Source organism: Corvus cornix, chromosome 5 (assembly GCF_000738735.6).
Source record: "Corvus cornix cornix isolate S_Up_H32 chromosome 5, ASM73873v5, whole genome shotgun sequence".
Classification (NCBI taxonomy): domain Eukaryota; kingdom Metazoa; phylum Chordata; class Aves; order Passeriformes; family Corvidae; genus Corvus; species Corvus cornix.
This window is the reverse complement of record NC_046335.1, coordinates 22,990,573-23,003,731: the sequence shown is the minus strand read 5'-3', so window position 1 is coordinate 23,003,731 and position 13,159 is coordinate 22,990,573. Positions and strand designations below refer to the sequence as shown.

The 13,159-nt window shown below is 46.3% G+C and overlaps 1 protein-coding gene across 1 annotated transcript in view; it reads left to right on the top strand.

Annotated features, from left to right (window-relative positions):
* Window positions 1–13,159, top strand: part of FLVCR2 (FLVCR heme transporter 2) — a 36,486-nt gene that overhangs the window by 12,372 nt on the left and 10,955 nt on the right. The window contains 4 exon segments of the mRNA XM_039553328.1: window positions 233–374; window positions 1,598–1,738; window positions 6,591–6,658; window positions 7,418–7,521. Of these exon segments, the coding sequence (XP_039409262.1) occupies window positions 233–374; window positions 1,598–1,738; window positions 6,591–6,658; window positions 7,418–7,521 (455 nt within the window).

Genomic DNA, 13,159 nt, shown 5'->3' with positions numbered 1-13,159 from the left:
AACCTTGCTGTGAATATCCTGACAGTTGTAAATGCACTGAGGAAACCTCTTTTAAGGCCCAATTGCAATGGGTATCTGTTTTTTTTCTCTTAATTTTTGGGTGGTAAAGAAGATTTTCATCTTGGTTGTGAAATTGGATTAGGCTCAGTTGAACCTGTACTGAGCTGTAGGGTAGTGGCAATGCTGTGGTTTCATGTCATGCTTCTGTTTATCCCCTCTCTCTCCTGCTCAGCTTGGCATTGCTGCAGGCTTTCTGGTCCCTCCAGTTCTCATTCCTAATGTGGAGGATGTGGAGAAGCTGGCCTACCACATCAGCATCATGTTCTTCATGACTGCAGGTGTGGCATCAGCCCTGTTCATCCTGGTCATCATAGGTAAGGATGTGGGAGTGTGCACATGAGACCAGATGGGACTGGGAAGATCAGCTGATGTGTGAATGGGGTCTGTGTGCCTGGAAGTGGGCTGGGCTGGAAGTCCATGTGGGGATGTGTCCTAGTATGCAGCTGACAGGGTCATGCAATACCATATCTTGCTGCTTCAAACCCTTGATGAACAGCACATGTAGAAGGGAATGTAAGAGGTTGTGAGTGAGCCTGCTAAATTGTTAGTTTTGTCCCTTGCCTGCATAATAAAATCCTGGCATGAGTAAGTCCTTTAAAAAACAACAGAAATCTTGCAAGTTTCATAGTCATCTTCCCTGCAAATGGGGTGCTGGGCCTTGGGTTATGTCTGGGACCTGGCTACCCCTTAAGAGTAGAGAGAAAGAGGCAGATTATATGGCATCACAGGAACAAGCTGTTCCCAGTTATGAGTGGAGAGAATAAAGCATGAAGGACAGTAGCAGGACACTAGAGGTGCAATTCCCCTGCTTAACACATGAAGTCAAAACCAGATCTTTAGCATGAAAGACTGGCATGTTCACTGGAGAGCTGTGTTTAGTTGCTGAATTCCATGAAATTTTTTGATAGGCTTCTCTTGCCAGTTTGTTCGTGTTGCTGGTGGCTGAATCAGATGTAGACTTCAAATCATGTGGGGCAGGGAATAGACAAGGTACAAAAATGCCTGTCTAGCACCTGGCACAGCAGTATTGCCTGTGACTGGGATTTCTGGATGCTACTTTAATGCTATTAAGGGGCAGCAGATCACTTGGCCTGAAGTAAAACCTGGCAAAAGTTATTGTTCCCTGGGCACTGGCCACTGCAGAGCACTAGGCCACATTTGTCAACTGACTTGTCCAGTTCTGCTTTGTCATTTGTAAATCCACATAACACTTTTGCACCTGGCTGGTCATCCTTCTAGAGGCAAAGGCATTAATAGTCCTGAGAACTCTTTTGGTGCTGTTGGACACTGCCTACACAAAAAGCTAATTGAAGGCAAGATGTTTTCCTTGGCAAGGTAGCAGGAGTTACTGTTGGAAGAGAGCTGTTCTTTCCTGTTCCTGGATAAGTTCACGCATGGAGATCAAAGCTTGAGGACAATGGTGTGTTTTGTACACTTGGTTCTGCTAGCCCCTCTGTCATCCCTCAAATGGCGCAGTGTGTGCTCAGGCCCCTCAACTGCACCATTACAAACAGATGTATTTTGTGTCTGGTTTCAGTCTTCAAGGAGAAGCCCCTGCACCCTCCAAGCCGAGCTCAGGCCTCGATCCAGTCAAGACCAACTGCGGAATATTCCTACATGCAATCAATCCTTCGTCTGCTCCGCAATGCCAACTTTTTGCTGCTTATGGTCACTTATGGTAAGGTCTGGCCTTTCTTCTTGTGCAGTTATCACTGCTTCTTCCTCCCTCTCTGCTCTGCTGGGGCAGAAACTGGCTTGAGTTGTTTTAGGGGAGCATAAGGATAGCTCCCCCTGCTGCCACAGACCAGGAATCCTTATAGCCCAGTACTCTTCAGCAGTGGTTATCAGCAGATGCAGCAGGGAAAAACGAAAGGAAGGCAAGCACACAGAGGATGATGTGCCCCTACAGCAGTTCTCCCGGTCTTTGACTGCTGTTCAGGGGATTTCCTTATCTGTCTTTTTTTTCTAGTTGTTTAGTTAATTGCAGTGAACCAATCCAAGTGCTTACATAAGAAAAATATGGCAGTGTCTGAGTGCAAGTCACAGAACTGAGTGAAAGTCATTTCTGAAGGCAAGGATATGAATATGACTGCCAGGCATCTCAGTAGATGTCCTGTGGAGTATGCAGATGTGCAGACTTTGTCAGCTTCCCAGGCAGTCCCTGTGAAGCAATTGGAAGGAAGGAGAATCTTATGCCATCTGTCCTTGCATGCTGAATTTGCTGCTTGCTTCTCTTCAGTAGTCTTAGCCTCTTTATTTGAGGGCAGTGTGATGTGTTGAATCTATTCCCTGATGCTGAATTGGCATATGGAAAAGTGTTTTTCTTATTAGCAGAAAGGCCATTGTGGTCTGTGCCTGACTGCATAATAGGGTATACTGTAGCCAGCTACTGTGTGGGTAGTTTTGTCCTCACTCTTCCTACCAGCTTGCTATGGAAGCTTCTCAGGGGGTCAGTTAAATACTGCTGAAAGTTCTGCACGTTCTGCCGGCAATTTTGTCTGAAAGACCTTGTGGATGAGTAGGCAGGTTGGAGAGAGTGAGATAGTGGCTTTGTACTTGAGGATGCTAATGGTCTTTGGAGTTGTTGGAATCTCTGCTCCCTTCCTTCTCAATGCAATAGACTTCTAGAAATGCCCCTCTCAGATTGCCCTTAAACTCTGCTGGTTTGCATTGCAGCTGCTGGGTTTGGCTTTTTTTTTTTTTACATAGTACATAATGCCCTCTCAGAAAGTGAAGACAGAAGAACCTGTCAGGCAGACTGTGTCTAAAGTTGGATTGTATCATCTGCTCAGTTCATACTTACCCTTCAGGAAAAAGAGAGGGGAAAGCATTTTCTCTAATATGCGTAAACAAGTCCTAGAGGAGAGAGGAGGGCTCTCAGTACAAAGAGAGTGTTTAGAATCTGACCTTCCTGGGATAATTCTTTTCTGGCAGTCACAAACAGTGTGGAAAATCCGTTCAGTGGCTCATAATTCATTTTCTCTTACTGCTGGTCTGTGCATTTATTCTGTTCCTCTCTATGTCAGCCTCATGCCAATCTCCAGCTTGACTTGAGATGGTGACTGTTACTCAGAGAGGGAACTATGCTGTGAAACTTTTTTTTTAACTTGTCTGGGTTTAAAATGGTGACAGTTTTTCCTACTCAAGTCAAAAGTTAAGTTGGCCAAGATTTAAGACATCTGCAGCCACATGAGTGCAGCTGAGTCATCCTGCCTACCTAACACAAAGATATCTGCAGCCTGTCGGCTTTTGTGTTAGCATAGGATGTGTCAGGGGAGAGAGGGGCAAACCTGCTGCTTGTTCATCTCCTGGCTCTAGAAAGAATGGGGATCCTCCCACAATGCCAAGTCAGAACAGGTCTGCAGACCTCTAAGGTCTTGGTATTACCAACAGTCAATGATTCCTTTCTTGTGGCAAGACTTACAATGCTAGAAACAGTGGTGTCACTGCGGCTATGTCAGTGCTAGTGAACTGTTTTTCAGGAAAGCCCTCAGAGAACCTTTTCCCCAAGGCTGCTGGCATTGCTTCCATAAAACTGAGGCATAACATGGAATGGACATAAAGGAATTCCAAGTCCATGAGGTTGGGCTTTGTATTGGAGAGCACATTGCTAGTGGGAGGCAGTAGGTAGGATAAGGGTGAGAAGTTCTGGGAAAGGTTGGTAGAATGGGAGTCATGAGACAGTCTTAAAGAAACAGCATTTGGAATGGTGGGGGGGCAATGAGGAGGAGGCAGAGCAATGAGAACTGCATAAGGAACCATTGTTGGGGTGGATTACAAGGGTGAACAAGAGAGAGACCAAGAGTCTGGCATGTAGGTAATAGGCTGCCTATCTGTCGGAGACCTGGGTTCTAGTCTGAGGCTTAATAAGAGCTCCTTTTGGAGCTGTAGGCAATAAAATTCCCTATTCTGGCCTCTATAAAATAGAGGAGACGCTGAGGTATCAAAAGTATTATTCTACACTGCAAGCAAACCATGGTAACTAGCTAAAGAATCAGGTGGTGCTGGAGCTTCAGATGTTCTGCTCCCAGCTACTAGTTCTGATTTCCCTCATCTGGGTGGGCAAATGGCCGCTTTCCTGTTGGAAGCAACCATTACCTGTTTTATGGACATTCAAACAGCTGTGATTCTCAGAGAAGCTTCACTGAGCAACTGTGACATATATAGTGCCTACTTTTCTCAGCCCTCACATATGCAATTTTGACACATTGTCTTGATTCTTAGACTGTTTTGCCTGACTCTGGTGCCAAGTGTTGCTGCTAGCTCTTATTTTCTGCCCAGCTTGGGAGCAGGGGCAAGGTCTTCTCTGTCTTGGAAATCACATGCATCACAGAGCTGCTGTAAAGCTGGTTTACTGACAGCATCAGGTAGCAGAGCAACATCTGGCTGTCTTCACGAGGCTGCTGTCCTCTTGGCTGGGTGAGAAATTGAGGTGCACAAATGAGTGGTTAATGTTTATGCCCAGGTTTGAAGTGAAGAAGCAGAAGGACTGTGCTGATCTGCCATACTCCCGTGTCCTGGCGCTGCAGCTTGTGGTGTCACCCAGTGAGCAGGGTGCTCCAGAAGTGGAGATAGGATGAAGCTGAATTAGGGTCTGTTAGCTGTTTTGCCATAGCCAAGTGTTGCAACGAGACAGCTTTCAAGGCTGGAGGATGCCTCCTTGCTGTGAGATCTCTGGTTGTTCTCCCCCATCCCTGGCTGGAGTTTCCAGCCTTCCTGAGTAACTCTTGATAAGGATTGGGTAGATTCTCCTGCCTAATGAGCATGTCGCTACAGCCTCTGCTGTAACCTTCTGACACATGATTTTGAAGCAGGAAGCATTGTCACAGGCAATATTTGGGATCACTTGCATAAGAGTCTTCATTTGTTGTCTGTGCCATACAGCTGTGGAGTGAGCTTTCCTTTATCACAGAATGGTTTGGGTTAGAAGGGATCTTAAAGATCATCTAGTTCTAACCCCCATGCCATGTGCAGGGACACCTTGCCCTAGACCTAGTCACTCAGAGCCCAGTCCAGCCTGGCCTTAAACACTTCCATCTACACCTTTGGGCAACCTGTTCCAGTGCCTCGCCACCCTCACAGTAAATTGTAATGTTGTCAGAGATGGTGTGTGAAGAAGTGTGATGCACCCTCCAGCTGCCAGTCTTGTGGCTCCTCATAGTGCTGTGTACTGCAACAGCTATCCAGTGTTCAGTGGAAGACTGGGCTAGGTTGCAGGATTGCTGAGTACTTAAGGAGAGCTTAGGGGTTTGTTCTCTCTGTCAAAGCTCTGCCTGCTAGACTGCACTTCTGTATCCTGTATTGTTAGTTTCTGCTTTTAGCTGAGGCTTAGGAAAAGTAGGAAGGGGGAACTTGACATGTATCTGTTTTGTCAGGATTTCAGGCATCTGTGCCAGACTTTTTAAACTCATGGTTCCTTTTGGAGCCTACAGATGTGTAAGCTGCAGTGGTGAAATGTCCCCTTCCCTCCACCCATCAGGATCACTGAAGCCTTGAAGAGAAACCAACTGCAAATGTAAATGACTTTCTGAGAAGAAAGTTGTGCTGACTGTTACAGACCTCATCCACCTGGGGAAGGTTTCTCAGTATCACCCAAGGTGAGAGTGTAGCCGTTGCAGTACTGCTGGTCCAGTGCACATGTGGATGTTCTTGCCTGCTGTAAGCAAAGCTGTTGGGTTTTCTGCCCTTCTGAGAAGGCATTTAACCAATGAGAATTGCATGTATGATGGAGCAGAGTGTCTGGATAGGGCTTGACCAGTATCACCCCAACAGTTTCATTCTCACCTTGGGTGATACTGAGAAACCTTCACCAGATGATTGATGCTTGTAACAGTTAATCTAGGTTCTCTTTCAGAAATACAGTTACTTTTATGGGTTTTTTTCAGGCCTCAGTGATATCTTTTAAAATGCAAGACTTTTCCCATGCAGACACACACCCCAGATGCCTGAGGGTAATGCTGTCTGTGCTTCACCAATCACCTCTGCTCCTACTTATCTTCTGGTGTTTCTTGGCTTGGAGAGAATGTTACTTACTGGCTGTCAGCAGGGAGAATGCTATCAGGCTGTCTCTGGGAGGAAAACACACAGGTCAATGACACTTGTTAATTGAATCTCAGGTCCTTGTTCAAGGTGTGGTGCTGAGGCAGGTGCTTTTCTACTATTCTGACTTGGCTGGGGGCAGAGGAGAAACTTGCAGTGCTAAAGATGGATCTGGCTGTGAGAGAGGGTTGAGACCCTTGAAGGTGTTGCAAGACCTTTCAGTACCAGAAATGTGCACAGCCCTTCCTCTAGCTGCTTAGGTAAGAACCATCCTGAAACTGCAGGGTGCTTCCTCCTGCATGCTGAGGCCTGGATGTTGGTCTGCATTTCTTTCAGTAACCCATGTCTAGTCTGGCTCACTCTCCTGAGACTCTGCAGCCTTGTTCTGGATCGATGGTCCCAAAGATTTCTCTCTTTGCATTTCTACCCTTTCACAAGCCAACAGGAGAGTAACAGGCTTTGAATGTGCTGCATTTTTATCCCCTTCTCAGGTCTGAATGTAGGTTGTTTCTACGCCTTGTCCACTCTGCTGAGCCGCATGGTGATCCATCACTACCCAGTAAGTGCATCCAACCCTCATGGCCCTCTCTGATGCTTGCTGTTGTCCAGCACTGGCTGCCGAAGGAGAGTCTGTGAGAAAGGCAATGTCACAGCACTCCTGGCTGGCTCTAGCACCAGTTGGCTGTGCCTTTTTTCCTTTACACCACCCCATGCAAAAGCTGGTGAGCTCTAGAAAGGACAGCTCCTTTGCACGTTAAATAAAAGCATTTACTTTTGAGAAAATCTTCCAGCAATTTCCTCTCCTTGTTTATGACTGTGATTTCTACTGGGACATCTGTTCCAGGAAGCTGCCCATGCTCCTGTTCTGGTGGCAGAAGGGTGGGGTGCCTCAGTGCCTGAGCTATTGTACAGCTTACTGGTGGTACTGCATGCCACAGAGCTCTCTTCTGTGGTGCCCTATGGTGAGTCCCAGTATTTCCTAGTCAATCTGGCCCAAATCCTGACACCAGACAGCAAGCTTCATAGAGTTTATGCTAACTCCTCTGAGAGTTAGTGTGCACTGGCCAGTGCACACCTTTTTCTCAGGGCTGGCTCAGAGACAATTGCCAGACCACTTTTTTTCACGGACCAGAAAGCACTGGCTCATAGTGGGCCCAAAAGTGTTCCTGGAAAGGCTAGTTCTGGTTAGTGTGTTATCAGCAGAAAACATGCATGAAGACTAACTTTGATGTCTCTTCCTCTCTGGGTTTTCTGCACTTTGTGTTTTGTTGGGTATGACTTAGCTCTTGCATTTGTGTGTGTATGTGTCTCACCACAGGGGGAGGAGGTGAATGCTGGCAGGATTGGACTCACCATTATACTGTCGGGGATGGTTGGGGCTCTGATCTCCGGCATCTGGTTGGACAAAACCAAAACCTACAAGTAAGTCCCTTGTTTGCCTCTGTGCCCCCATACTATGCAAGGAGCAACCCTGTGCAGTTGCAAGTTGGCAGTCCAGAGACTGAATCATTGGGAGGATTTGTAGGGAAAAAAATAGGGTTCTTCAAAATCCAATTAGTTTAAAGTGAAGTTTGGAGCTGTGTGTTAGCCAGCACTGGGCCCATACAAGGCCTGGTGTCGGTGGTCCCTAGGGAGGCTTAAAGAGAAGATGAGATGGCCCAGTAAATGCTTTGTCAGGGATGAGAGAGTTCTTGGCACAAGCAGAATCAAGACTGTACCAGACCATTTCTCAGCCCTTACAAACCAGCCTCTGTGAATTTTTGTCCAGCTTAATGAAAGGCACATTGAATCCAGTGCCCAGAGGCATTGTGTTGATGGTGTGTTGCTGTTATTTAGGGCAGACATAAGGGTTATTGGGGTTACGGGTGGATGATTCTGTGTTTGTTGCCCGCTGGGTTGGGAAGGCAGATCTGGCCAGTATACCTTACCATCTGCAAAGGGACAGTTAAGAGTCTTTGCTTGTCCTGCAGCTCCCAGTCCTCAGGAACTCAGATCTCAGTGAAACACCTCTGTAGGATATCCCAGGGGATGGAGAGAGTCTCCTGTGTCTTATACTGGGGTCCAACCAGCTTTTTGGTTTCTCTGCTGGCTTTGAGAACTGTGCTATAACCTGTTGTCTGAGCAGGTTGGGTGAGAGGCGATATGGTGGTGAGATGACTTGAAAGCAATTTCAGAGTTTTATTCCTTGCAGCAGCTTTTCATCTGGGGGAGTCTTACTGCCATTATCCTACCTCATATCTTGGGCCAGAAAAGCACATTCTCACTGTAGACAGCTTAGATTAATCTGGCTAGCTGTGAGCTTGCAACTTCTGAAGTGGTCTCTGGCCCTAGCTCCCTGTAAAGTACAGGGATCAGAAATAGAAAATTGTCTTCTCTAATAAGAAAGAATGGTAGGTGAGGACTTCTGGGTGCTGGGGAAGAGGAGCCAGGTGACAAATACAGAGACTGGCAGGTCATTTGTTGCTGTGTATAGATGGTTATGTGGCACTGAGTAGTTCTCATATGGGAGTCCTGGGAAATAAAAACACAGCTGTTAGAACTGCACTAGCTAACCACGCAATGTGACTTGTGTCTCTTTCCAGCCTAAGGCTAGTGGTAAGGTAGCCTCAGCTGGCACTGCTAGACTGGATGATCTTCCTAGTTCTCCATAAGTGAGGTTAGGTTGCAGCATGAAGGCTTGAAGAGCTTTGTGACTCACCATGCAGAGATGGGACTTGAAATTTGGTAGAATAGGAGAGATAGAAAAACCACAAATCCTGTGCTTGTTCCATATCCCCTCCTTCCTTGGAGGGATCACATAGGTAGGCAGAGCTGGCTAACAGTGCAGAAAAATAGGACTATGCCATCCATGGAGTTTATCCTACAGACCCCAGGGACTATTGGGGGATAGTTTTAGCCTTAGGTGAGGAAAAGCCCTGCTAAGAATTCGTTCTCCATTACAGCCTACAAAATGGATTTCTGTGAAACTAGCACTTTTTTTTTTTTTCTGAGTGCTACATAGTCTTTATTTAGCCCCATTTAAAAGTCTATTTAAAAAAACTGTCAAGATGCCAGATGTTCTAGGTGGGTACCCTCCCCCTTCCCTCTGTTGCTGAGATAGTGTCAAGAATAAAATGGTAAGCACATGGAAATGAGGAAGGAAAGATATCAAGTCCTTTTTTTAGTCAGTTTGAGGAGAGAGGGAAGCAAATGAATGGGATCCAGCTGTGACTGAGGGGAGCAGGGCAAGGTTAAGAACAGAAGGAATTGCAGAGCTCTACATGCATGTTTGATCTTTACTGTACCATCAGCAGTTCCTTGAAAGGGTGAGGCTGTGCTAAGTCAGGCTTTCCCCATCTGTCATGCTCGGGCACCAAACAGCCTTGCACTCTTGCTTTTATTTGGCGGGCAAGTCCCTGCAGCAACCCCAGCGCTGTTCTTGTTTTTGGAATAGCAGGCGCACATTTGGTCCATTCAAATAAATACATGAGTTATGTAGTGACGAGCGAGCAGTGCCAGAACTGGGGTTGTCTTTGGTGGTATGGCTTGTTGAGAACAGCCCATCTCTGAATCATAGAATCAGGAGAAGACCCTTAAAGTTTTGACATCAAGTTCCTGGTTCAGAGGACAGATGGGGTTTTGACAGCAGGAGACTGTAGGGTAGTCTGGCTCAGAATGAGGTGTTTGGGGACTGAATTAATCATCACTTCTCTTTGGCTATGCTTTTCTTTTAAGTGCAGTGTTCACATGGCCTCAGGTCAAGCTGGTTGCAGTCAGCACTCCCTGCTTTTATTACTGCATCTCTATAAGGCAAGATGTCAGAAATATCCACCTCTCTCTCCATTGACTAGGCAGAGGACCCCAAGTAGTGTTTTAGGTCTGTACAGATCCAAAGTGCAAAAATTTTGGAGGAGGGAGGAAAGAAAATGGAGAATGGGGTGCTTGGGTCCCTTCCACTGAAAGGTGAGTGCTCTCTTAGCCTGACCTGCAATTTGGGCCTTCTTACTGTAGCCCTTTTCCCGGTTAGTCCTTGTGTAGTGGATATGTCATCACCCTGTTCTGCCATATGCCTTATATAAATAATACCAAGGCTGTCCTTTCTTCTGACCTTCATACAGGAAGAAAGGTGGCATAAAACTGGATGCCAAAGGATGAGGGTGTGGTGAAAACCAAAGCAGTCTTCTCCAATTCATCCCTTTCTCCAGCGTCTGACACCTCCGTGTCTTCAGCAATGAGATCCTTCTGGGAGCATAGGAACAAGGCCTTTGTTCAGGCTCATGTGCAGGCTGGAATATGCTGTCCTCATGCCAAAGCCTCTGGAGGCTATCTCTTATCCCCCTCCATACAGCAGAGCATCCTGGAGCTGCACACAACATCCCTGTGAGCAGTTAAAACTGTTGTATGTGGCTGTGCCCCTCAACCCACCTCCTGCTCCCTGCTTGTTCATTTGTTTCCTCAGATGTTGCTTGACTCCACTGTTTTTGCAGCTGCCGTCCCCTCTGAGTCTTGTCCTGTCACTTTTGCTTTCGTCATGCAAGTGACCTTGTGAGACAAGGCTGGGCTGGGCCATACCCATTCCTCACTCTGAGGCTTCTTCTGGAGTTGACTGAACAGCAGGAGTTGTGTTCATTTTAGCCCTGTTCCCTGCTGGTGCTGGCCCTGTCTGGCTTTTTTTCCCCAAGGTTTCTTTTTTCTCACAGTCTCTTGTGTGAGCTCTTTAATCTGCCTTTTCAGAAGGTTTGGGAATATGACTGGAGGGCAAACGAATGTCAGGGTGGGTTAGGTTCATCTAAGTGACAGGCATGTCAGGTCCTTCACAGATCTCCCTCTGGCTCTGCCACAGAGACCTGGCACTGGTGCCTTCGTAGCAATGCTTCTGCGTGGGTGCACTGGGCTTCCTTTCCACACCCCAGAGCACAGGGTTGGGTTAACCCCAGTTTTTCTAAGGTAATGTGGCAGGATGCCTAACTTCCAGCCTGTACTCACTGCACTTACCAGCCTAAAGTCTCTGTTCCAGAAAATGAAAATTGTCAGAGCTGTCATGGGAGTAGGTTGCTAAAAACATTAGAATGCAGTGCAGATGTCCTCTGTGAATCTGCTTCTCCTCCTTTGTGCTTTTCTCACTCCCATGAGATTTATGGCTATGATAAGAGGCTTATTAAGCTAAAACTGGGCATTTTTCCATGCCCTGGTACCCTTAGGGCCACAGAGCATTCTTATCCTCTGGTGAACAGGGTGTCAAGGGCCACTCCTGAGAACACCCTGCCCTCTGTGTTTTTCCCCAAAGGTTTTTGTTTCCCTATGCACCAGTGTCTACGAGTATCTCAGTTAAACCCTCTTCAAAATTTTGGGTCTTTCTTGGACTGCTGAGCACTAAATCTCCTTTTCTTTTCTTCTCCATCAGTGGTATGCTTGGAGGAGCAGGGTTTTGCTGAAGTCTGGTTTAGGAGAAGTCTGCTTGTGTGCTTAAGGCTGTTTCCTGCAGCAAGATTTGCATTCACTGCTGTCTGTTCAGATCCTGTGAGGGGCTGTGGTAAGCAGGCAGCAGTTCATGGCTTCAGGGTGCTTCCTGGTCTGTGATTCTCACAACACTCAAGTCCGTGGTCTTGTTCTTTCACAGAGGTCTGTTGATTAATTTTGTCCTTCTGCAGCCTAATGATTCAGGGAGGTCAGTGAGGAAAACTTGCTAGATGGGGTACCCATGGCAAGATCAGTTTTCTCCATTTTGTCTTCTACGTAGTTCTGCAGTTTCACTGAAGAACACCTTCAAGAGGCTGCCAGCAGCTATGAGTCTGCCTGCTCTAGTGCTCCATGGGGCACAGTGTGTTCTGGGAAATTCTCTCTTGCAGCATGACTAGTGACATAGCATCAATGTGAAACAAAGTCCTGACCACATCTGGTCACTATCTCATTTTTCACCTTTGCCTGGAGACGAGGGGTGAAGTACAACACCTGGCAACTGTCAGGACACTGAAGAAGATACAAACCACTTGGAATACTTGAACCATAAGCCTAGAAAACTGAGTGAGATTTTGTGTTACTATGCTGAGACCTCTGCACTGAGCCCAAAGCTGGCTGTGGTGAGAAAAAAATTATAAAACTCCCCATGGGCCAAGCGTCCCTGCTGGCAGTGACTAAACTTCCAAGGTCCACAGCCACCTCTTGGAGGCCTGCACAGTATTTTAGCACTGACTGCTACGCTACATATTGTGGAGACTCCTGTTTATGGAAGGAGTACCCAGTTCAAACTTGGTTCATATAGTCCAAGTACAGAACTGTAATTTTAGCTTTGAGCTCCTTTCCTAATCATCTCTTTTCTCCATGGCTGCTTATCAAGGCCTGGGAGGCATAAGAACTCACGGGACATACCTGAGGAACCTGTACTGAGCAGAAAAAGGCTTTTACTTGCATCTCTTTCACTCTCTGTCTGTTCAATCAGTCTTTCAGCTCTTCTTCTGCAGCCTCCAGGCTCTGTGCCAGCCATGTAGCAGCTCTCCGCAACAGATTGTAACAGAAGTAACAGCTCCTTTATACTGCCTTCACAGATGAATTTTTCCCTCAGTGAAAACATTAGAAAGAACATATTCTAGAAATGATACACCACTGGAGGTTAAGGGATTTGACTACTCCTTTGATACACAGCAAAATTACTCACCACAGCATGTTGTTTAGCCTTTCAATATATTAAATGAGCCTGGTGAACCTTGTAAGTATGGATCAATAGCTGAAGCCTGAAATTGGCTTCTCAGGCCTGTATTTGGATAAGAATTGACATATGGGCATGAGCCCCCCTGACTGCAGTCATTGCAGCAGTGAGGGAGAACAGAACCTTAGCTGGAACAGTCTGGATTTATCTGTAGTAATTTAGTGTACTGGAAACATTTTCTTACACATTGTAATACTTACTGCCTACTTGGGGTTGGATTTTTGACACTGGTTATTTGCATTAAAAAGGAAAAGTGAAAATGGTTTGAGATTTAGTTTCTTCAGTAGAATTCTGGGAAATTATATAAAACACATTCTTTAATGGATTAAGATTTAAATTTGGGAGAAAGTACACAAGTAGCTTGTGGTGATACAT